Source organism: Peromyscus leucopus, chromosome 14, assembly GCF_004664715.2.
Source record: "Peromyscus leucopus breed LL Stock chromosome 14, UCI_PerLeu_2.1, whole genome shotgun sequence".
In the NCBI taxonomy this organism is placed as follows: Eukaryota; Metazoa; Chordata; class Mammalia; order Rodentia; family Cricetidae; genus Peromyscus; species Peromyscus leucopus.
In genome coordinates this window covers 83,988,408-84,012,908 of record NC_051075.1, presented here as the reverse complement: position 1 = coordinate 84,012,908, position 24,501 = coordinate 83,988,408, and the positions used below count along the sequence as shown (strand labels likewise).

Sequence of the window (24,501 nt, the reverse complement as noted above, 5' to 3'; positions counted from 1 at the left end):
CTCTTGCAAAGGACCTGTCTTTGATTCCCAGCACCCACACGGTGGCTCACGACCACCTGTCACTTCCATTCGGGGGGGGGGGGGTCTGATGCCCTCGTCTGGCCCCTGCGCATATCGGGCACACACAGGGTGCACTTACACACATGCTGGTAAAATACTCACACAAAAATAAAAATAAACCTTAAAGAGACACTGAAAGAGCCAGGGAGGCCCCAGAGTTGGAGGCCGTGATGATGGTTGGAAGGGCCTCCCAGGCAAGGCAGGCACGTGAGGTCTTCTGCCTGACGCTACTCTTAGACTCCATGGATCTGGAGAAGTGGAATGGGGTGGGGAGGCTAGCCCAGCAGCTATTACAGGGCAGGGGCTGGGCCTGGAGAGAGGAGGGGCCGTTTCTCCTTCCATCCTGCGGGCCTTGGGGATCAGACTCAGCTCGTCAGTGACAGGAGCCCTTACCCACTGAGTCATCTCACCAGCCATGTTTTCAAGCTCTTGTGGGTCTATGTGGTTACATACTGAACAGTGTCACTCTGGAGGGGTGCCACCTTTAAAGACATTCAAGGAGCCAAAGTGTCATTACTTGAGGAACATGTTCTGTCTCTGCCTGCAGGAGACAGTGCTGTGTTGTATAAGCCTGTGCTGCCCACCACCCTTGGGGACTTTCTTTAGGTTGTGATTACTCTAAGCTCTCAAGGCAGACCTCCGTCTGCTCAGGCCTGGTGTTGAAGTTAACTTCTCTTATAGCAAAATGAGGACTCTGGGTGACCTTGGGTCTGATGCTAAACACACAGCAACAACACCAACAAAGATTTGGGGGGGGGACATTTAAAAAGATAACTCGGACAACATCAAATAGTTCTATTCAGCGAAGACCACCACTAAGACAGTGAGAGGAAAACTACTAAGTGGGAAACTATAAAGTGCCAGTCACACATCTGATACCGATTAATACTCAGAATATAAAAAAACAAGCAACTCTAAGTCACAGACAGGCAAAGGACTGAACCACCATGTCCTCCAACATGATACATGAGTGGCGAGTTACCCTGTGAGTTGCTGAATGCCACTACTTGGTGGTGGTGGGGGGGGGACAGGCCAAACCCACAACGAGATGGCTTCACACACACCAGTAGGGCTAATACCCCAAATAGAAAAGGAACAGACAGAATGAGAGTCATTGAGAAAGTAAGTACAAATGCTGGCCAGCAGCTGGGCGCACAGGGGACCCACATTCACAGGCACTGCATGAGAATGCAAACAGTCAGCCCTGTGCACATCAGCACGGAGGTTTCTCCAAAATAGCAGTAAGTCTTCCATATGATAAGCTAGCACCCCTCAATACGTGTACAAAGGGCTCCAGGTCAACACTGAGATACTTGCACACCAGTGTGTGTTCACTGCAGCAGAATTCGGACTAGCTCAGCTACAGGACCAACCCGGGTGTCCACCAGTAGAGGAACGGACAAAGACCATTAATGCAGTATTCACAATGGCACTTTTTGAGCCTTAATGAAGAAAGAAGTTTTGTTGTTTGCAGGAAAATGGATGTAACTGGAGATGGTACGAAGTGAAGGAAGCCAGGCTCAGAAGACGACTTTGTGTTCTTTCATTGTGGTTCCCTGGTTTCACACACATGTGAAATCACACATGTATCACATGGAAGTAGAGGTAAAGCATCTAGGGGAACAGAAGGGACTAACGTGAGGGGGAGGGGACAGGAAAGAAGGCGGGAAGTGAGGGAGAATCTGCTCACCATTATGTATATATATAAAATTTTAATATATATATAACATATATATATTAAAAATTTAAAGTAAATACATTGAAAAAATTAGAACCCAGCAAAGTGATAGAGCACAGTACATGTGGGCAGAAGGGAACCCCATGCACCACTGTGGGGGTGCAGGATAGCACAGCCATGGTAGTACAGTATGGATCGGGCACCTGACCCAGCCAGCCCATCCCTAGAGGTATACTCAAGACAGTACCAAACAGGGATTCCAGCAGATTGTGCAATCCAGGGAGCAGCTCAAAGTTGGAAACGGACCAGTGTCAACAGATGAGCCAAACATGGTCTCCTCAACTGATTATAATGAGTCCTGGGACGACCAGGTAAGTGACAGAGAGGGTGAACTTGAAGACACTGTGCTGAGGGAAGTCAGCCAGGTGCAGAAGGATGAGTACCAGTCCAGCTTCCCTAGACATGAGGTACCCAGTCCAGTCACAGAATGCACATCCCTGGGGGTGGGCGGAGGACCAGGTTGGGTTGTTGAGGAGGAGGAGTCTGGGGCTGCACACCTAGTATTCACACCCACTCTGACTGTGGGATCTCACAGCACAGCAGCCCCGAGTGTGAACTCGCCTGAGTCTATTCTAGTATGAACTGGTGCAGGGGATGAAAGTCAGAGATCCACACTGGAAGGGTCGGCTCCTACCCTGTAGCTGACAAACCAGAAGCACCTGCCCCGCTCTGTGCATGTACTGGGGCCACAGGGGTACAGCACAGGGAGACCAAGCTGCCAGCCTCTATTCAAAGCAGATGTGTGCCTCATGGGAGGCCAAGAGACCCTCCCCTCTCCCAAACTCCTCCTAGGAATGCTGCAGAAACCTTGTAGTCTCGTGCCCTGTTTCTGTGCCGGCCCTGTCTGAGGGATCCTGCTGCTGTGGTGACTCAGGCATGGAAGCTTGGGCCACTCCCCACACCTTCAAACATCAGAAAGAAACAGGAAGAAGCCCTGGGTAAGGGGTTGCTCGGGCAGGAACTTAGAAAGCAACAGGGCTAGGAGTGCACACCTGGCCAGGTGAGGACCAAACCCTTCAGTAGGAGAGGCCATGCATCTCTGCAGAGTAGAAGACGCATTCACTGTGACAATATACAAATGTATACAAATGCAATCTCCAAACCCTCCTACCTACGTGCAGCTCGCCCGTTCCAGAGCGGGGTCCATTTACTTTGATTTCCAAGCGCATCATTGTCTACTTGCTAACAAACCAGACAGCGCAGAAAGAACTTAAATTATTCCAGCTCCATTCTTCCAGCCCTTGTGTTAGGCCTGAGGGCCTTAATCCCTGAAAGGCTGTGTGAATGAGAGCTGCTGCTGGCTGCAGCTGGGCGCACAGGGCGAAGGACTCTGAGGACAGCGTGGCTGCACAGACCAGCTTTGCAAAGGCTTTCTTTGCTGTTTCTGCAATTCATTTCTTTTAAGAAAGGGAACCGGGAAGAAAGGCCGCATGTCCAGGTCTTTGGGCTTCTGAACATTTGATGAACACTGGGTCAGCAACATGGGCCTCCAGCTTCTCAGGCCAGACAAAGGCACCCCAGCCGCCCAGGACAAAACCCCAGCGGCCTCTTGGGGTGGTGGCCTGGGAAAGGCCCACCTCAGTCTGTGAGGGGCTGCCTGCCCTTTGATCTCTCTTGAGACCCCAGCTGGGCCCCAGGTCAGAGGATTTCACACTGCAGCCCCCCTGGGGAAGGGGAGCAGGTCAGGATTGGAAAGAGGGTGATGGATCCCAGAGAGCAGGGAGCCTGCTAGGCCTGACCAGTTCCACATGGATGGGCTTGTATTGTGAGCACCAAGCCCACACTTTAAATGGAATCTGACATTACATGGTAGAGTGGAGCTGGCGAATGGGAGGCCTGGGTTGATGGAAGACAGTTAGCCCACCCCCTGGGCCCAACCGACTGACTGGCCTCAGTTATTTCTCTAGGAAGTGAGTGAACGGAGTTACTGAAGACCCATGCCAGATCACACCAACCCAGTGGCCTCCACTAGGGCCCAACCCTGGCTGGTACCTTTAGCCCTCACCCTGCACTGTTTGGTGTCTTTTCACGTGAAATGAATGTTTGCCAAGGAGCTTTTTATAGCAGAGTGTTTGCAAAAATAGCCATGAAAGAAAACATCTAGCTAGAATAATCTGCTACTCTGAGGAATTTTGGTGTAACAAAAGGAAAATATTATGTTCATGAGAGCAAGTAGAGGCAATCAGGGAAGAAGTATGAGTTCCACTGATTGCTGCCAGCACCGATAACTGTATTTGCTAAGAAAAAGAGGTTGAAAATCAGCCAGAGCAGCATTAATGGATGAGAAGGTTTTAGAAAAATGTTAGGTTGTGCTGTGCCCCGCCGGACAACATTACTAAAGGCCGTGACAGAGCATGTGCACCCGCGTGGGCTTTGATCCCTGGGCCTTGCCACATGCACTAAGCAGGGGTGCTGGGCTTAAACCAGAGAACAGAGCCATCGCCCCAGAGCCAGCGGAGGACCCTGGAGCCTCAGCATAGCTGAAGTGCTTGGCTCTAGCCCAAAGTCCCTGGCTACAAGTCCAGGTCACTCTCTGGGTGCTTCAGGCCTCTGTGTGAACCTTGGACCACTGCTTTATCACTTCATGTCTGTTTGGGTGTAAGGACAGGCCGTTCTCCCCCTCCTCTGGTTTCTTTTCTTCTGCTCTTTTTTCCTTCCCTCCTCCCTCTTTCCCCTCCTCCCTCTTTCCCCTTTCCCTCCTCCCTCCTCCCTTACTCCCTCTTCCCTCCGTCTCTCTTCCCTTCCCCACCTTTCCTTTTTTTTCTTGCCAGGGGAAACCAAGTCAGGAATGCTAGCATTCTTCTGGAATGCACAGGAGCCTGTCTCTACCATCAGGATCTGTCATGGCGGCCAGGCACAGGATGGAGCATGGTGTGTGGAAGGTGCCCGACTCCAGGGCAGCATGGTATGCTCCTGTACTCACAGCTGGGAGACTGTAAAGTGCCACCCAGCTCTGTGCTTCCGGGGCCCATGAGGTGAACCAGTCAGGAGGGACAAGGTGAAGGCAGGCAGGAGGGCACTGGGCCTTCCCAGCAGCTTTGCCTGGGGTTTAAGGATGCAGATCCTCTGGGGTGATGGAGCCCTCTCTTTAAGCTTTATCCCTGGCTTCTTTTCCTACACAGACCAAGGACGAGTGCTTGGTCATTATAGCTATAAAAAGTCTTATCTGGGCCAAGGTAGCGGGTTGCACTGCTCAAAACCCAGCACAGGAATGCCTGAGGTCCTCCTGAGGGACGGGCTCTATGTCTTGTACTGGGCCCACATCCCACGCCCACAACCCATTTTAAGTCTTAAGGAGGGTGCTAGAGGGCTTGTGTGGGGCCGGGGTGTGGCTCGAAAGCAGTATACTTACCTAGTTCGTGTGAGGCTGGGTTCAGGCCCAACACACGCACACACACACTCACGCGCACGCACACGCACACGCACACACACACACACTTCTTAACCAAGTCTGCATGCTGATGGTATTAGAGCCTGTTTTTAGGTGAAGGAATCAGGAATCTGACTGAATCACATCTTGCAAAACCAGTTAACAGTAACAGAAGGTCACACAAAGTACCCCAAGGATGCTCTGACCTGCGGCAGGATTTGAAGGTCCACGGTTGCCCTCTGCCCCTCCTCATACTGGCATCAAGCTGCATGGGACAGACCCTCATTGTAGACCTAATATGTGTGCCGATTCCACCAAAAACAAAGGGCGAACCTCGCACACAAACACACTTGCTGCAGACAGCCTCAACTCCAACAGGACTTGACTCAGGAAAGGGACAACAATAGGCTAATGTTTTCCAAGCCTCCTGTGAATAGCGCTCCCCCGTGTTGCTATAGCAACACCATCCCGTCTCTCACCTTTGGCCATCTTATTGAGAACCATGTCAATCAGGACGTAGGTTCCACTCCTGCCCGCGCCGTCACTGTCAACAGAAGGAGAGAGAGTGAAAGGCTGCCCACCCTGAGTGAGCAGGCTCGGCAAAGCCAGCTGCCAAGTCCTTCCCCATTCTCAAGGGGGCTGGGAGAGGAAGGGAACCAGTGAGTTAGAGAGAGGGAGGGCAAAGGAGACACACACACACACACACACACACACACATACACACACATACATACACACACCACACATAAACACAGCACACATACACACACACATACATACATACACACATACACACACATACACACACACCACACATACACACATACCACACATATACACATACACACACACACATACACATACACACACATACATACACACACACACCACATACACACACACATACATACACACACACATACATACACACACATATACACATACACACACCACACACACACACACCACACACACACACACCACACATACACACACACATACATACACACATACACTATACACATATATATATACACATACACACACACACACCACACATACACACACACCACACACACACACACACCACACATACACACACACACACCACACATACACACACATACATCACATACACACACATACATACACACATACACTATACACATATATATACACACATACATACACACACACACACACACACACACACACACACACACACACACGGGGGGGGGGCCAGGAGGGGCCTCACTCTTGGGGTACTCTCCTTTCTCTGGAAATATTCCTCTCAGAATGCTGCTTCTCCCCACCCACCCTTTACCCAGAGATGTGGTCAACTTTGTCAGGGAAGGAAAAGGAATGAATAGAGGCTTGCTGGTGTCAGAGTTGGAGGGCCTTTGCCTTCTGCTGTCCCTGGCAGCATCCTGGGACCAGGCTAGGCGGCCAGATGTAGGGCACTCGCTCTGCTCCTGTCCTTTTCCAGGCATCCTCCCCCAGGAGAAGTGTCCCTTAATTATTTGACCACCTTCTTCAACAAGCACCCTCCCTTCCTGTCTCCTCCAGTCCACCAGCTACAATAACCAGGATGCTGGCCGCCAAGGCCAGAGCTGTGAAAATGTTCTCGATTGTGTCTCTACAGTAGCAAGTACGAAAAACGGAAAGCATTCCTTTTCTGGGTGAACGGTGGCCCAAAGCCACCTCTCACTAGGACCACGTGAGACCATCTCCTCCCCCATGTAGATGCTGCTACTGTGTCGTGTGAGTTTTTAACATGCTTTTTCATCAAGTGGGGGTTTGTTCTCACACCCCTGGCATCTCCTAAAGGAAGAATGCTTCACGTGTAGATTTCTAGCAAATCTGCTGCGACTTTAAGGGAAGCATCCCCTGAGGACTTCGGGCACCGGCTCCAGGGGTGCCGGGCGGCCCCAGGCAGTTCTTTCAGGTGGACAGTCCTGCCTCTGCTTTCATAGCTTCCCCAAATGCTGTAGACAGGCCGGGCTGGCAGGAGGAACACTGCACACTGGACTGTAGTTTGCATCGGCAATCGGGGACAAGGGACTGCTGGTGACACCCTTGGACCCAGTGTGGCCCACTCTGTACGTGGTACAGTTTCAGGACACTTCAAGAAATCTTATAAAAATCTTCCAAGAAACTATAACTTTTCTCAGTTCATTTATGGGTGAAAGACGCTTTGTTCTGCATTATGAGACACAAAACCACAGGCTGTTTTTAACTCTCTGAAAAGGCAGAAACATTTGCACAGACATAGACACATGCACACATGTGTATGCACACACACACACACACACACACACACTCACACACACTCACACACATTTGACGCTTGACCTTTAGGGTCAGATCTTCTTTTCATTCCAGGCAGAAAGGAATGTTCTATGAGACAGTTCTAGAAAAACAGAGTGTGACTTCTTCACCGTGGACAGTTGAGTATGGAGTCCAGCAGAGACAGAACCACTGGTCTGAATGTGCTCTGAATTCTCACTGAAGTTTTGCAAAGGTTCACCACCGAGAGCAGAGTGGTGGTGGCTAATCCCTGTCTTTACAGACTGTTCCCAGTGTATCTCCAGGCATTTTTCACCTTGTGACTGGGATAAGCACATGTTTAAACCTGGGTCCTCAAGGTTTTGTGGCACCATGAGAGTTTAAGAAAAAAATAAGGCAGGTGTATGTGGGCATTAGGAAGAGGAGACAGACCATGGCACTATTTAGTCCGTGTGCAGTGGCAAAGACCCACAGCTTCCTATAGCCAAACAGAATGGCAAATTAAGTTTATTCCTGTGGCTGCCCTTAGAGAGACAGCTATATTCATTCACCAGGCAGTCATAAAGCTCGGCCCACACTGTAACTGTATGTTATATTTTGAAACAGCAAAACAGTCCATGTTTAAAGTTATACTTGCCTGCAATGAACAATTATTGGACAAGAGCGGCCTCGGTAGCACTTGTTTACTTTTCTGAAATAAAAAGAGATCAAAGTTATAGTGTCAAGCTGAGATGCTGTCATCTGAACCACAAACAAGCCCCAGACAGAGTCCAGACATCTAAGTAATTTTTGCAATAGCCTGTTTGGACATAGAGGTGAGAATTTACATATCTAATTTGATGACTTTTTCCCTTTCAATGGCAACTTGGTAAAGGGGCTTTAAAAGCACATCTTACACATCCATAGTGAATACTTTTTTTCCCTTGCAAGTGCGAACTCCAGGCTTGGGCCACAGGTACAGGAGCCAGGGTTCTGGCCTCACCACCTCAGGCTCCCTTCCTCCCCCCTGATGTGTCCCTAGGTGTGGCTCTGGTGACTGGACTCCTGTTGGGAAACTCTGAGTTTTGTATCATATGCTCAAAATTTCTCATAGTCTGTTCATCACACTGAATATAACATCATTACATCTAAAAACAGCATGCTCTGTTAGCTTGAGATAGGGTATGTAAATCATGGAGAACACTCCAGGGAGCTCAGGACAGTCTTTTCTATTTTTCTAAATCAAAGTATTTTTTAAAAATAACTTCACTGTACCGGTTTAGATTGGCAGATATAAGCACTAGCCATGAGATATTCAAGGTATTGTTAACCAAACCATATCTCAACCAGAGGGCTGGTTTCAATTCATAGTACAGGCTCCAAGATTTATTTATTTTTAATTCAGTGAAACAACTAAACAAGTTTTCAAGGCACATTAAAGTTGTCTGTAAAATATTAAGGAAAGTAAAGACAGGTTCTGAGTTTGCTGGAAGGGGGAAAAAGTGTGATGAGGGTGTGTTCTAGAACGTGCTGTGTGACCTCCTCCAATGAGACTCAAATTAAGGACAGGGGGGAAAAAATGACAACACAGAAAAAAATGTTTCCCCTTGAACCAGAGATGGGAATATGTCACGTTTCTTTGCCTCCAAAGCACTGTGACGGAGAGTGGAGAGCGGAAATCAATCAGGTGTGGCTGCGGGCTTCCAAGCAGAGAGGCCTGGTGGAGGGGGCAGCAGCCTGTGCCCTAAGGCCTGTGCACTGAGTAGATAATTTACTGTCAGGCAGCCGATAGCAGAAGGCTTTTCTTTCTTTTTTTTTTTTTCTTCCTTTTTCGACTTCCACTGCAGTGTTACTAGACTTAGGTACTTCTGATAGAAGTCTAAATCCCCCCTCCCCCACAATGGGACCAGCAAAAATGGGAATTGAAGGGCAGATGCAGAGCCTGGATAAGATGTGGCCCCCTACAGACAGGTCATGTTCAAAGCTCTGTTCAGCGGGCACTTGATCTGTGGCTGCTTTCTAATCTGTAAAAACCTGCAGCATCTTAGAGCCTCGGGACCACCCACAGAGGCTCCGAAGAGGGGGAGCAGCACTCAGAACCATGAGGGTGAAACGAGTGAGCTCTCTCCTGGCCCTCCTGAGGGGTGTGAGGTGCACTGTGGGGCCTGGAGGAGGTCAGAGATTAGAAGCAAACTCCCTGAGCAACGTGCCCCCCTACCAGGGTGACCCCCAAAGGCTTGGTCCTTGGAGAATAACCATATTAGAAAGCAGACCCAGTAAGCCTCTCCTGCTGAAGTCCTGTTCCCCGCGGGGTTCCAGCTCTGACACACGAGTATTAACACCAGAGCATGAGGCTGCTGGCTGGGTAGAACCTGTGCACAGGGCTGAGGTGTGGCTGCAACGGAACCCTAGCCCGGCAGGCACAAGCCCTGCAAACCCAGGGGCCAGGCCCACTGGGGGCTTTCTTCTCAAAGCTCTTTCTCTTTATGCAGAGTTTCCCTGCTAACAGGAATGACCCCGGGGTCACACTGGATGCTTGGCTACTGTGGGTTGGGGAGGTGCCTGTCTCCATGCCCACAAGGCGGCCAGTCATCAGGTTTAGTCTGCGCTGCTCTTCTGATGGGGCTAAGCATAGAAGATGCACATGAAGAAACACCACAAGGAATCTGTAAGGCAGAGCACCGTTAACTGCTCAGCACCCACTTTGGCAAAAAACCCACCCATAATCTATCTCTCTAGGTAAGAGTGTGACCCAGGTTAAGTGGCTGCCACTCAGATCTCCACTCCCGTGGCCCCATCTTCCTCTACGGGATGCTTAAGGTATGTTTTCTTCAGATTGGTTGCCTCAGGAGGCCTGTGAGAGATTCCACTGTAATTTTCCTACCCACACCAGACCCGCCCTGTGCCATATTTACATGCAACCCTGGGGCCAGGTAGGAGACATGGTGGAAATACTTGTGGCAGTGTAGCTTAGAACTTTATTAACAAAGAATCATGGGTTATTACAGTGTGAAATACCACAAATAGAAAAGCAAAATAAAAAAAAAAAGTCACACATGGAGCCAATGTGTTCATCCGAGGACCTGAGATGCGGGTGCTGGTTATTCATGAAGATGAGCAATACACGGTTGTCTCACTTAGGTCTTAGACAGGTCATCAGTAAGCGAGGTCTCCAACACTGAGCGGAAATGGACACTACATGGACTTTGGCAGGAGGATTTCCCAGAGAAGGAACCGTTAGCAATACAAACCAACCCTTGGTCACTGAGTGAGAAGGAGTCGCCATGCAAACGGACAGCAAGCAAAGTCGGGTCGTTAGAGGCTCAGAGAGGGGCCCGTGTCCCTGCAGCAGTCACAGTTTCCAATGATCACTTTTGTGACTATGCAACTGGGCTCATATTACTAGCTGCAACATCACAAAAATGACACTGGCCACCGCTAAGTAGCTGGCAAAGTAAGGGTTTGTCGGTTTGACAGTGAGCAGCGTTAGTGGATGCATGGAACACAGCAAGAAGTGCAGAGGGGGAGGAGGGAGGGAGGGAGGGGGAGGAGGAGAGAGAGGAAGAGAGAGAGAGAGAGAGGAGGCAGGAGAGAAGAGAGGTTTGTAGAGCCAAGCCCTCACATGTGACTCTAATTATCTCTTAGCAGTTTCTCTTTAAAGTGTAAATGTGTGCCCCCTGGGCTCCAGAAACAGTTAATTACACATCCTGGGTACCTGACACACACCCCCAGCCTGCTGAGAATGCTAGGCCATTGTTACAGCACTAGAAACCCTCCCCTGAACAAGGTGGGGTCGAAAAGGTGGCTTCCTCCTATCCCTCCGGCTGCTGGCCTGGCAATTCATTTCTAAGCCAGGGTACCCCGGGGAGTGTGGTCATTTGTGCCAATTACCCAGGGTGGTGTGAAAGGGTCCTCAGCTGGGCTACTGGGTCCTGACCGCTCAAACTGACTTCAGTTAATACTATCTACCTTAACTGAAGCCTTCAACACTGGGCTGAGAGTCTTGTTTTCTTTATAATGCAAATAAACCTTGGACCATGTCTGCTTAGATAGGTTCTGGAGCTGGAGAGACCTGGGGATCCTGATTTCTCCAGGATGTGTCCTGAACCCCGAGGGCTGGATATGGGTATGTTCCATTCCATATATGAATACAGACACGGACCCATACACATATATGTGCAAACCCCGTGGATGAGCGTGGAGACGGGTAGTGAGATGGGCAGCCATCCACATAGCTGCATCCGCTTTGCCAGTCATGAGCAAGAGGTTCTATGTGTGTCTTAAGATTCTGTGTGCACTGGAAGGGGTCCAGTGGCTAGGAAATTGGGGCAGGAGGGAAGGAGTTGTGGACAGTGGCTGATTTAGGATGCTCCTAGATTTCTGAATGCACCTATGGGAGGCGGGTAACAGCTGGGTTGGAGCCACTGGCCTTGATACCAAATCCCCGTCTTTCCTTAAACTCTTTCATGTAATTTCTTTCCAAAGAATGATTCAGGTAAAGAGGTTTTATTCCCAGCACTTGGAAGGCAGAGGCAGGCAGATCTCTGTGAGTTCGAGTCCAACCTCGCTTACATAGTTCCAGAACAGACAGGGGCTACGTAGGGAAACAGTGTTTCCCCCATTTTTTTTAAAAGTGGTATCATAAAGAGCTTAAGCATTTGTAACATACACATTCAGGTGCACAGGTCAGTCCTAGGACCATTTTCTTCTCAGTGCTCTCCTTTCCAGCCTTCCTGCAGTTAGAACTGTTGGTCTTATCATCTGACACATTCTGTAGAACACTGGGCCCTAGCTCTCTAGTTCCCCGTCTGAGAACTTGGGTGGGTGGGTGGGCTTCCGGTTAGCTCCTTGTGGAGTACGGGACTTGGCGCTGACACGGATAGACAGCTGTGCACGCTTACCACTTTGGGTGGCACTAACCTGCCACCAGTGTGATGTGCAAACAGCACGCCTACCTCACATTTGGCTTTGTTTCACAGTGTCAGTATCTTCCTGTAAGAAAGTCTAGCATTCATCTCAACAGCTCAAAAAGGACATTTTGAAATGAGACAGTTGTTTTTCCCCCCCTTTGGCTGGCTGACTAGAGCAACAAATGACGAAATAAGGCGCATTCAAAAAGACTGTCGGTTTCAAAACTGCGTTCAACATATAAACACATTCATGGGCTAACTATATTTTTAGGCTTTTAAGTCAAGATTGCCCATTCTATAATCTGGCCTTTGCCTGATGAGATTTCCGTAGCCTGGCTGGCAGATGAGTAGCCAAATTAGAAACCTGACTTTATTACCAAAGCTTCATGGAATATAAATCTCGGGTGGGTTGCAGAATCTTATCAAATTATGACCACACTTCCAGAGTTCTACGATGCCTGCCCCCTCACATCCAACACCACTAGTGATGGAAAACAACTCATACTGACCGCAGGCACTGGCTACACCCTTTGCCCTCTCCCTCTCTCTTCCTGCCCAGTTGTTGCACTGCAGCTGGCATGGCAAAAACCCGGAGAGCTGGCCCCACCCACAAGCCCTTGGCCTGTCCGCAAACTCCATAGCACCCGTTTGCCAGCACGCTCTTCGTTTTACCTGCGGAAGTCCAGGAGTGACCTCGTGGAGGAAGGGACTCCCTGGTCATACCAACTCAGGAAGTGGAACTGGGTCACCGTGCGTGTCTCATTGGTCTGCAGGTTCTTCAGGTAAAAGCTCCTCACCAGGAAGTCCTGGCACCAGATGTGCTCAGAGACCAGATTGACCTGGTGGGGACAGGAAGGCAAAGCATGTGAGCCCAAGACTTCCATGAACACAGTGGTGTGTTTGGGGACGTGGGGGAACAGGCTGAGGAGACAGACAGGTGACATCTGCTTTGCCCCAAGCTCTCCTCTCCATTCTCAGTTTTAACTGGTATAGATCAAGGGAGCACAAGACTCAGCGGACACTGAGGGGAGGGCCCCATCTCTCCCCAAGTTAAAACTATTGCCTGCTGGCCATATGCTATTACCGCTCCTGTCAAGCCTCTAACTTGTCCCCCCCCCATGTGATCCATTTGCATCTAATTTTGATGTACAAACAACCAAACAAGGCATTTGAGTCCTAGCTTGAACACCGCAGTTATGGCCTTCACTGTAGTATGTGTAGGGAACCCAGCGAGAGAAATCCGCCCCTTACGAAAAGGTCAAATACTATAGACCCCATGGCTCAGGCAGGAAAAACTGCCAGCCACTCAGACATGGGCAGTGTTCTCTGTGAGAATGGACCTTGCTTGGGATGCTTATTATTTGGACCTGGGCCACCTCTGCATGATAGGCATTTTTCCCTTCCCACCAGCCTTTGGAATGATACAGCTGTGATAAGGGACGCCGACATCCACTCCTGAGTTTATCCCTAACTACGCAGCCGTGTTGGGCATTGGGTCTCTATCGGCTGTACAACACCTGGACCCCTCTGAAGTCAAATGTGCTAATGCCTTCCCCCGGGCTGTCCTAGCCCCACAGAGCAGCTGGCTGTTGATGAGGACTAGAAATTCGTGCTCTTGCCCAGGCCCCGGAGTGGGCGCCCCGTCCCGGTACCTCGTAGACGTGGTAGAGGTTGGAGCCTTCCTCAGGCCAGTAGTGGTGGCACTGCCGGACGCCGTTCTCCGAGAGGGGTGTCAGCATGACAATGACTGCGCAGCCGCTCTCCCACACCATCTGCGGATGACAGAACTTGCTGTTACCACCCTTAGGGACAATTATCCCACTCTCGGGGACCTCGTGTCTCTCTCCTTGGATTCTGCACCCGGCAGCTGCTTCACACCTCTGCACACAGTAGCCCCGAGTTCTACAGACTCAATGAGATATTAAAAACAAACAAACAAACAAACAACAAACTCAGTGGGTTTCACCCTCCAACAAACAGTCTCACTATGTGGCCCTGGCTGGCCTTGAACTGACAGAGATCCATCTGCCTTTGCCTCCTGAGTGCTGGGATTAAAGGCCTGTGCCACCATGCCCAGCAACGTTTGGTCTACAAGAGACTTTCTAGAACACAACACAAAGCTGGCTCAGACTGGACGCCGTTTTGTGAGTAGACAAATGGCGGCTGTCGCACGACTCCCGGGGAGCCGCCCGCCTATGAGAAGTGGGTTCTTAGGAAGAGCATGACAGAGCCTGCTCCCAAACACTGTGACACCATTCCGATGACAGGGATCCAAGCCTTAGTTAATAATTGACAGGAGCCACATAGAATTGATCTAAGCCACAACAAACACACAAACGCTTGCTTGTCATTCGAGGAAGCCCCTGGGTCACCACTTTGCAAACAGAAGCCATCAGTTCGAGATGCAAACCTCTGTGTTGAATGTTGCGGAGATTAACAAGATTGTCACCCAGGCATGGCTGGCACAGACTTTGGTCAGCACAGGACAGTACGCTCCGAGTGAGAGGACTCTGACTTCCCTGTCATGCTCTGAGCTAACGTCACAGAAATATGTACAAGCAACCGTGTTAGGTGTAAAATTGGTATCCAAGAGAGCGCTCACTTCTTTTAGATGCAGATGTAAAAATCCGATTAAGGTCTTGTTATTTAAGGAACACACGAATCTCACACAGAAAATGCTTTCTCATCGCCATTCATGTTATTAAATTACTCCATTAAATTCCATCTTAGAAGTCAGACGTGTGTGCAGTGTTTTCTCCTTCCATATTGATTTATATTCCCGTGGGACCGAAACAGTCAATACTCTGAAGGCGTCTCACTGTGTATCATTTATATTGGAATTTAATGGACACCTCCTGAAGTATTTACGAAAAAGCCCGCAAATAAGTATGAATCACACTTGAGCCCACACACCGCTTTTTTTGCCTTGGTGCCAGTCCGGTAAGATGAAAATTCTAAGCGTGTTTCACACTGTAAGCTTTCCAACCTGCTCCGCCAAAATCAGGGCTCCCATCACAGAACGATTTACTGTGCCTTTGGAAAGTGGAGGCGCTCATTGAAGCCATTACGAAAATGAGGAGAAACACAGATTTTATGAGTGTAATAAAAATACAATGATCTAGACCATAAACCATCTTCTAGCACTCTGCCTGCGCTGCCCGTGTGCAATGTTACCAAGCCCTTCATTTGCAGAGGGGTCCTCCAGGTTCCACGGGTGCTCTGATTGGTTCACACACACAGCGCTTCCTTCCAGGGTGCCTGCCTGGCTCTCTGAAGATTTGGTTAAGATTAAATCCAAATGAAACTTAATTTAAACAAACAATCTCAAAGGCACCCTGAGGGATAATATTTCTTTTTAGGTCAGTGTGTATAAAGGCAAAGAGGGAATTTACTAAATCAGATAGATTGTAGCCTGACTGGGCACTGGTTTCACAAGCTGCTTGTGGGTCTGATGACATTTCCTTGTGTCCCCTCCTAGGCAGGAAACCTGGACCCTCACAGCCTACCTCCAGTCTTGGTCTTCATCAACATTGTCTGCCAGGTGTAACCCTAGAATATGGTAAACGATTTTAATTCAGATTTTGGGTGGGGATATGGAGTGCTGTAAGATTTCAACCAAGTCAATGTCAGTTTCTCCATATTTCTTCATCTTGGCAGGTTTCTCTGAACCATAAATCAATATAATTTCTCATGTTTCTGGCACTTTTGTTTGAGCACCAGAGAATATAATATTTATGGCCTTCTTCTCATCTATCTAACACACTAACATGAGGCATTTGGGTGGAGACTTTAAATGTGGCAGGGAATTCCCAACACAGGTAGGGATGGTGTTTTGGTGAAGTCAGATGTTTGCACTCCCACCCATGAATCCCTCTGCTTGCAGAGTCACAGTGTATTACAAATCCCAGGCAGTGAGCAGGACCTCCACCTGTAGATGGAAGCAAATCTGCTCGGATGGGTCCCAGGTATAGACTTTAGGCTGTAGGCTGTGGGCTGTGGTCCAGGGTCCAGGGAGAGAGTTTGAGGTGCCCCATCTCTGTGCACTTGTCCCAGATGCACAGTGTCTCCCCTTGTAACCTGCCTTGAAGGCACAGGATGATTTGAGCTCTACTGTCCTGCATGTCTGGGTATCAGGGGCACGGAGTCTCCCCTTATGACTTCTTTCTATGCCATAGACAAATGTCATCCAGTGGAACTGGGTAGGAGTAAAACCCATTAAACCTGATGCCAGTCTTGTGAGGCCACAGTCCTGGTCCACCTAGAGGTGACATGGACCAGAAACTCCCAATGACACTTAGTCCGGCTGCTTTGCAGAGGGATCTTCTTTATGCTTGCTCAGCAACAAACAGAAAGAGTCAAAGTAAGTAATTTAGACCATTTATCTAGTCAACATTAAATGCATTCTTTGGCTGTTACTTAGCCAACTGAATACATTTGCTGACATGAAAACCCATTTTGATTTAAAACTCTATTAAAACATCATTGATTGAACTGTGTCTTTCCCAAAAGTCACATTAGAGTCTTGATCCCTTGTACCCAAAACCCTGTTGAAATCCTGCCAGAGGAGAGCCCTCCCTAATTCCCCAGGACAGCATCCCTACAGAAAGGGAGCAGCAGGTGTAGCGATACAGACGGCCACGGGAAGATGAGTGGGACTGGATGAATACACTACAAGTCAAAGGATGCCAGGAGCCACATGGAGTTATATGCAGGATTCTCCCCATCCTTGGAGATCACAGCCCTGTCCGTGTTTTGATACCTGATATTCTGGGTATCTAGACCAGTTCTGGCCTCTAGAACTGTGGGAGAGTGTTTTAGGTATTTTAATCCAACCAGTTTGTGCCACGTTGTCATAGGAGTACAAGCGAGTGAGTGCACCCATGGGTATGCCCCCCCCCATCAAAATGATCCACAAATGCTGGAAAATGTCAGTCCTGTTCAGATTTCATTTAGTCAACTAAAGCAGATTAAAATAAATACTGGGTCTCCTCAAAGCCATTTTAAATTATTACACATTTAACTAGCAAATGAAAACCAACCCAACTGAAAATGGGCAAAGGGTCTGAACAGACATCTTCTCTAAGAAGATGTGCAAAAGCCATCAGGTAAGGAAAGGTGCTTAACATCACAGATTGTCAGGCTGATGTGCATCAGAACCACAAGGAGAGCCGATTAGACAGCTCAGGAAAGTGCCTGCTGGGCAGACGTGAGGATCTGGGTTTATTTCCAGTACTCACATACGAGCTGGGCATGGGGATGCATGTCTATAAACCCACTGTCGGGAGGGCAGGGGCAGGGGCGTCCCTGGAACTCACTGACTAGCTGGCTTAGCTGAACTGGCAAGCTCCAGATTCAAGGAACGACCCTGTCTCAAAAAAATAAGATGAGGATAAATAAACAGAGGAAGGCTCTTGGTGTTGACCTCAAGTTGCTATGTGTGCACATGCACTCCCCTACACACAGGTGCATGCACACGCGCACACACACACACACGCACAGGCACACGTACACGCACAGGCACAGGCACACACTACCAGAAGATGTTGCCTAACTCCATTTGATGGCTGTCATTGAACAAATGAGACTGTGAGCATTGATGGGAAACAGAAGAGGGCTACACAGCTGTGTGTGTTGGGAGTGGGGCATGAAGTGGGAGAGCTCTTACGAAAATCAGGGCATGAATTCCTCAAAATATAAAAATGGTATACCCTAAAACCAAGCCCTCCTGACTCTGGGCACAGATCCAAAGGAGATGAGATAAGCAGGTTGGAAAATCTATATTCAGTTTACAATGGCCAAGACATGGAATGGCAGCCACTCATAGTGAGCGACTAAAGAAAACTCGTAGACCCAGCACCATGGGACACTATCAGCCACGAAAACATGGCAGCATGGGGGAGGACATCCTGCTAAGTGAAACAGGCCTGGCGGAGAAGCACAAGTTCCCACAATCCCACTCACACGTGATGCTCAAGAGTCAAACTCAAGAGTATCCGCAGCACTGTTCTGGAGTCCAGTGTGTGCATGCCTGTGAAGGGATGTTGGTCACCGGGTGTGAACCTTCAGCTATAATGAGTAAGTTCTGTAGATAGGGTGCTGAAAGCCCATAATTCTATACTGTGCTCTGGGCCCTGATGAGAGGGGTCCCGGGGCATTCCTAACTCAAAATGGGAACTGAATAGATGGACGCGTCTATTCATCTCATTTCAGTAGTCAATGAAAACACTGTGTGTGCCTTAACTACGTACAACCGAAGAGATACAACAAAACAAAAAAAAACCACTCTGCCAAAGCCCCGTGAGATTCAAGTAAAGGAAGAATTAAGCCTTTTCTCTAGACAGTATCCCTGGTCCCTTGCGCAAAAAATGACTCCCTCTACCCAGATTGCTTGTGATGGACACTGTCCTCCTGCCGTGGAGTTACCCATCCTCACACCTTTCTCCAGGTTGTCATCTCCTTACAGATGAGATCCTGGTCTCATTGTCATTTCAACCTTAGGACAGTCCATGCTTAATTAAAAACAATGCAGTTTTTTTAAAGGACCACTGTGGGAGTGGAGAGATGGCTCAGTGGTTAAGAGCACTTGCTGCTCCTGCAGAGGACCCAGATTCAGTACCAAACACCCACACAACCATCTGCAACTCTGTTTCAGGGCATCTGCTGGCCTCCGCGGGCACTTGACATGCACATAGCACACACATATACATGCAGGCAAACAGTCATGCATATAAAATAAAATAAATAAATCTTTTTTAAAAAACGTCAAATACTGACAGCAGAGATTTGCCTCCAGTAAGCACTCCACTTTAAAAAACAGAAAAAGAGGTAATTTAAAGGCATCACTATCAAGGGGCTTTGGGAGTGCTCCCGGGCCTGCTTGGATGCACAGAAAACTAGTTTTTGATTTTTTTTAAAGATAAGTATATTTGCATGCATGCTGGAGCTGTTTGCACCGGAAGACAGCTTTTTTTTTCCAGAAAAAAAAAAAAAATCAAGCACTTCCCAATCATGACTGTGCAATTCATGTCTGTCATGAATCACTCCTCACTGGCTGAGCCCAGTAAGGAGATGCTGAGTGAATGATGATGAGAAGCCCAAGAACACTGACGACTCCTGAGGCTGAGTACTAAGTAGATCAAAGAGGGAGACAGCTTGTCTGTGATATCCCACTCATGGAGACCCCGCATGTATTCTCTCAGTCTCAGGCTAGCCTAAAAGTCATAAGCCTCCTGCCTGTCTCTTGAGTACTGGAATTATAGGTATGTGCCACCACATCCGGCTCTGAAATAATCTTAAACTTTTTTATTAAATTTATTTATGTGACCTGTGTTTGTATGTGCGTGCGTGCGTGCGTGCGTATGCAAATGCCATAGCCACTTGTGTGGAAGTCAGTTCTCATCTTCGACCATGTGAGTTCCCCGAGACTGAACTCAGGTTGCCAGGCTTGGCAGCAAGCACCCTCGTCCAGTGAGCCTCCGTGCCATCCCTGACATCTTCTCAGTTAACAAATACACATCAGTGTGGTTTCTACCCACTTAGAGCTGATACATGAAGGTGATCTGAACTGGGGAAACAGCGGAAACATCGATCCAAAGTTGCAAACAGAAGGGATTTTTCTATAGCTAATGAGCAGACCCTGTGACCGCCAGCCACAGGGGTGCAGTCTGACGGCTCACGGGGAGTGAGTCCTCTGCCTGTACTTGCTTCTCCTGGTAATGTTTTGTCCAAGGAAAAGAGAAAGCACGAAAACAAGGAATCTTGTACTTTACTGGAAACCACCCAAGAGTTCTCTTGGACAGATGTGACAGCCTGCTTGCTTGTCAAGCAGATTTCCTGTGGCTTAGGGTGACCACATATCACTGTGTGTGTGTGTGGGGGGGGGGGGTCCTTGTACCACAGAAGTTCACAAACTCAAGTTCCTTCGATTCAGACGTGTGCAACCATTTTAGGTGGATTTATTGCCAGCTGTTTACACATGCGTGAAGCTTCCCCGGGGGCCGCTTGGAATCCTGAGTCTCCAGCCTGCAGCCCAGTTCCAAGTGAATACATGTGGGGTCTCCTTAGAGAGAAAGAAGGGCCTCTGATGGGTGCCACCCTCTCCTTTACCTTCCTCCTCGCCCCCCCTCTTTTTTTTTTTTTTTCTGAAACTGGGACCTGGCCAGGTTTGAAATGCAAGGAGGAGAGGGAGAGAAAGGGAAAAAAGAGGTCAGGGAGGAAGAGGGGGAGGAAGGGAAGGAGAAGAGGAAGAGGAGGAGGGAGTAGGAGGCAAAGGAGAGTGAAAAGGAATGGGTACTACACATGAACCAGCCAGGGCATTTCCAGCGTGTGTTCGTTAGTTTAGATTGTCGCCTTGACACACTGTAAAATCAGCTGGGAAGGGCAAGGCTCTCAACGAGGTGCTGTCCAGATCAGATTGGTTTGTGGGCACATCTGTGAGGAATTTTCTTAATTGAGTTACTCGAAGTGGGAAGACCTACCCTGAATGTGGAGGTGCCACTTCACAGTTTGGGAGCTGAGCGCCAGCACACCTGTGTGTGTTCACTGCTCTTCACTCCTGACTGTAGATGTAATGTGACCAGTTCTCTTAAGTCTTCCTCACTGTGACTTCCTGCTCTGATGACTGCAGTCTGGAAGTTAGCCAAATAAATCTTTTCTCCCTTAAATTGATCTTGCCAGGGCATGGATATATATATATATATATATATATATATATATATATATATATATATATATAATCACACCAGAAAAAAAAAGAAGACAAGCTGTGATCCATAAATACATGTTAAAAACAAACTCAGCCTAATTTGAAGGTTTGCATGGCACAGGAAATGAATGTGCTGTTTCTCACTGCAAGGCTACCAACCATGATCATGGACACATCTAGACAAAGCCCAGATTTAGATTAGGAAGTCTGTAGAGAGTTTTGTTGTTGTTGTTTAGCTTTTTTCACTTTTAAAAGTTGTGAATGTGTGCATCCAAAATCCAGGAGATGAAACACTCGAAATTCGACGTCCTGGGAAGATACGTTTTCCCACTGAACTGTTCTCATTTCTGTCCGTGTTCCTCAGAAAATGTACTTTTCGGTGAGTCACTCTGCCCTGTGTAGTTCCTGTGCTCGCCTCCCCGATCTCCACACCATGCTGGTGGAATCAGAGGGTCCCTCTCCTCACCAACAGCCAAGAGTAGACAGGGATGGGTAACCATGACTGCTTTGCCATGAGTGTCTGGAGCTAAAGGGCCCCAAGGGACGTGAGCCTTCCTGGAATCATGCCCTGTAAGTAACTGTATCCAAAGCTCAGCTCCAGACCAGGCTGGATGAGGACAAAGCTCATGCACACAGGTCTGTCCTGGAGGCATAGCTCCATTGGGATGAGTCTGAATGGCAATCAGCCGCTGAGACACCATCGACCTTAACATCAGAGTTTGAAATGTTTTTAATTAGTTGGCAAGGGACCATCAGTGAGGCATGCTGGGATTGTGTCTGGAAAACTAAAGGTTTGACTCTTGGTGGCATTGGGGACAATGTGTAGACTGGCTGGAGAAGCCTGGCACATTGTGAAGATGGTACTTCAGCTGATGGCCAGGCAGTACACACCAGCCTGAGCTGTGGGCATCTTACACACTATGGCGGTCAGCATTCTGTCACACCACTGCAATCCCCAGGTTTCCAGCTCACCCTGATGAGACCCTGAGCACAGGGGAGGACACCCTCTGACCCCTATTCATCCTCCATGGTTCTTTGCTTAGGTTTATCCTGTAACTGTAGCACTCAGGGTAGGCCGAGGACAAGGAACACCAAAAGCCAGTGGCCAGTGATGAGAACTGGCTGGATGCTTGCATGGATCCTTGCCCTATCACCTACAGCCTTCCTCATTTCTCCAGCGAGCATTCACGTGTATTCCTATCCATGTATACTGTCCTGTACCTTTGTGGGCTCCAGCAGGTGTTGGGGACCCTCTGCCTGGAAGGATTGCTCCATGTTTGTGGAGACCCACGTCCTCTACATCCTCTAACTCTTCTTAGACACAGAGGAATGTGCCTCGCCATGCCTGTGCCACGGGACTAATCACTGTCTCTTAAACACTTGCCTCTTTGAGGCCAGAAGTCAGCACAACAGGGTCCCTGCCTCTCCAAGAACACCCACCCCACCCCTGGGGCCTCCACGCTTACAAGAAACACGGTAAAAACACATTTGGGGCTGGGCAGTGGTGGCGCACGCCTTTAATCCCAGCACTCGGGAGGCAGAGCAAGGCGGATCTCTGTGAGTTCGAGGCCAGCCTGGGCTACAGAGTGAGTTCCAGGAAAGGCGCAAAGCTACACAGAGAAATCCTGTCTCAAAAAACCAAAAACAACAACAACAACAAACACTTGGGAGTCACTTGGATCTGGATTTAGAATGTTTCCTGTCCTAGCCAGCTTGTGGCCCTCGCAGGTCCTGCATGGCCTCAGAGCCTCTGCTTCTACTTGATAGAATCAGACTCATGAAACATGGTCCACATTCAAACTATAGTAAGATATGCGTGACGTTCAATTCACTGTTTCTCAGTGCTCAGCTCAGATGCAGGACACAGATTCATGGTCCACATTCAAACTATAGTAAGATATGCGTGACGTTCAATTCACTGTTTCTCTGTGCTCAGCTCAGAGGCAGGACACAGATTCATGGTCCACATTCAAACTATAGTAAGATATGCGTGACGTTCAGTTCACTGTTTCTCAGTCTCAGCTCAGAGGCAGGACACAGATTCACACTGTCAGGCAGCCACCCCTACCGCCCATCTCCATAACATCCCCTTCCTCCCAAGCTGAGTCACTGTGCCCATCGCACACTGATTCTCCTCTCCCCGTGCACGTGGCACCCATGGCCCTCTTCCTAAATGTGACTATGACCACCCTTGGTGTCCCAGGCAATGTTTCATGAGGCCTGTGCTACATCTCCATAGGGTAGCCAGTGGTCAAACGAGACCAGGTGCCTGACCAGGGTCTCCCACATGGGAAAGAACGTTGAACGTTACTTTCCTCTGCCTCTGTCCCCCTAACATGGGACCCCGCCTTCCACTCCTCATGGCCCAGTGCGGTAAGCAGAAGGCACTTTTCACACTGAAGTATCTTTTCTACAGAAAGATCCTGGGACCTTTATGTCCCGGGCACAGAGATCCAAGCACACAGGACAGCTGACCCTGTCTTTTCCTCCTTTTCAGACATTGACCCTCTCCAAAGAGCTGTCGGCACTTACCAGTGGGGGGCCTGTGAGTATCACAGACAGAGGCACGAGGAATTATGCCGTCCTAGCAATTATTTCAGAAGGCCTCAATAAAACAGTAAAACTTCACAAATCTAAATGGACACTCCCGCTTTAAAAATCCACCGGTGTGTGAAGGGCCCTTCCAAGCGAAGGAGCAGAGTCCCACATTAGACAGGCAGGCAGGTCGCCGGCTGTGGTCCTCCAGGCCAAGCTTTCCGGGCACCAGCGGTGATGGCGTGAGAAGTGAGCAGAGTCCACGTATGGCACTGGCTGCTGAGGACCCCTTTCCCACCCTTCTCCTGGGTGGCTCCCCTTTCCTTTGGTGGCTTGAGAACTCTGTGCCATGCTGGTGCTCCCATGACTTCCCTGGTGTGCTCTGACACAGAATTCCAGACATGGCGTGATCAACGTGGAGGAGAGGGAAAAGCCTGATGATTCCCTGCTCGTGACAAAATGGCCCCATTTCAAATGCTGGATGTTTTCCCTTTAAAATATTTTTATTTTTTTGCTGGGGAGTGGTGGTGCATGCCCAGCACTCAGCAGGCAGAGGTAGATGGATCTCTGAGTTTGAGACCAGCCTGGTCTACAAAGTGAGTTCTAGGACAGCCAAGGTTACACAAAGAAACCCTGTCTTGGAAAACCAAAAATAAATAAACGAATATTATTTTCTCATTTTAGGTTTTGAGAAAGGGTCTCACTTTGTAGCCGAGGCTAGCCTTGATTGCCATGCTCAGGCCTTGGCCTCCCACACACCGATACTACAGAGGGCTGTTGTTTCAAATCTAAAGTCTGTCTAATCTCACCCAAGTGTGGTTTACTCTTCGAGAAAAACCCATTGCTGAACCCTTACTCTGTCTCCTGCCAAGGAAGCTGGTGGGAAAGGGTTAACATGAGGCTTCTTAGTTCTCAGGCA

General features: G+C 48.9%; 1 protein-coding gene across 1 annotated transcript in view; it reads right to left on the bottom strand.

The window, feature by feature from the left end:
* Ptprn2 (protein tyrosine phosphatase receptor type N2) overlaps nucleotides 1-24,501 on the bottom strand; it is a 719,135-nt gene that overhangs the window by 16,965 nt on the left and 677,669 nt on the right. Inside the window, exons 18-21 of the mRNA XM_028880925.2 lie at nucleotides 13,996-14,115; nucleotides 13,016-13,182; nucleotides 8,092-8,145; nucleotides 5,648-5,712 (exon numbers count right to left, since the gene is read on the bottom strand). Coding sequence (XP_028736758.1) covers nucleotides 5,648-5,712; nucleotides 8,092-8,145; nucleotides 13,016-13,182; nucleotides 13,996-14,115 — 406 coding nt within the window. The remainder of the gene's footprint in view (nucleotides 1-5,647; nucleotides 5,713-8,091; nucleotides 8,146-13,015; nucleotides 13,183-13,995; nucleotides 14,116-24,501) is intronic.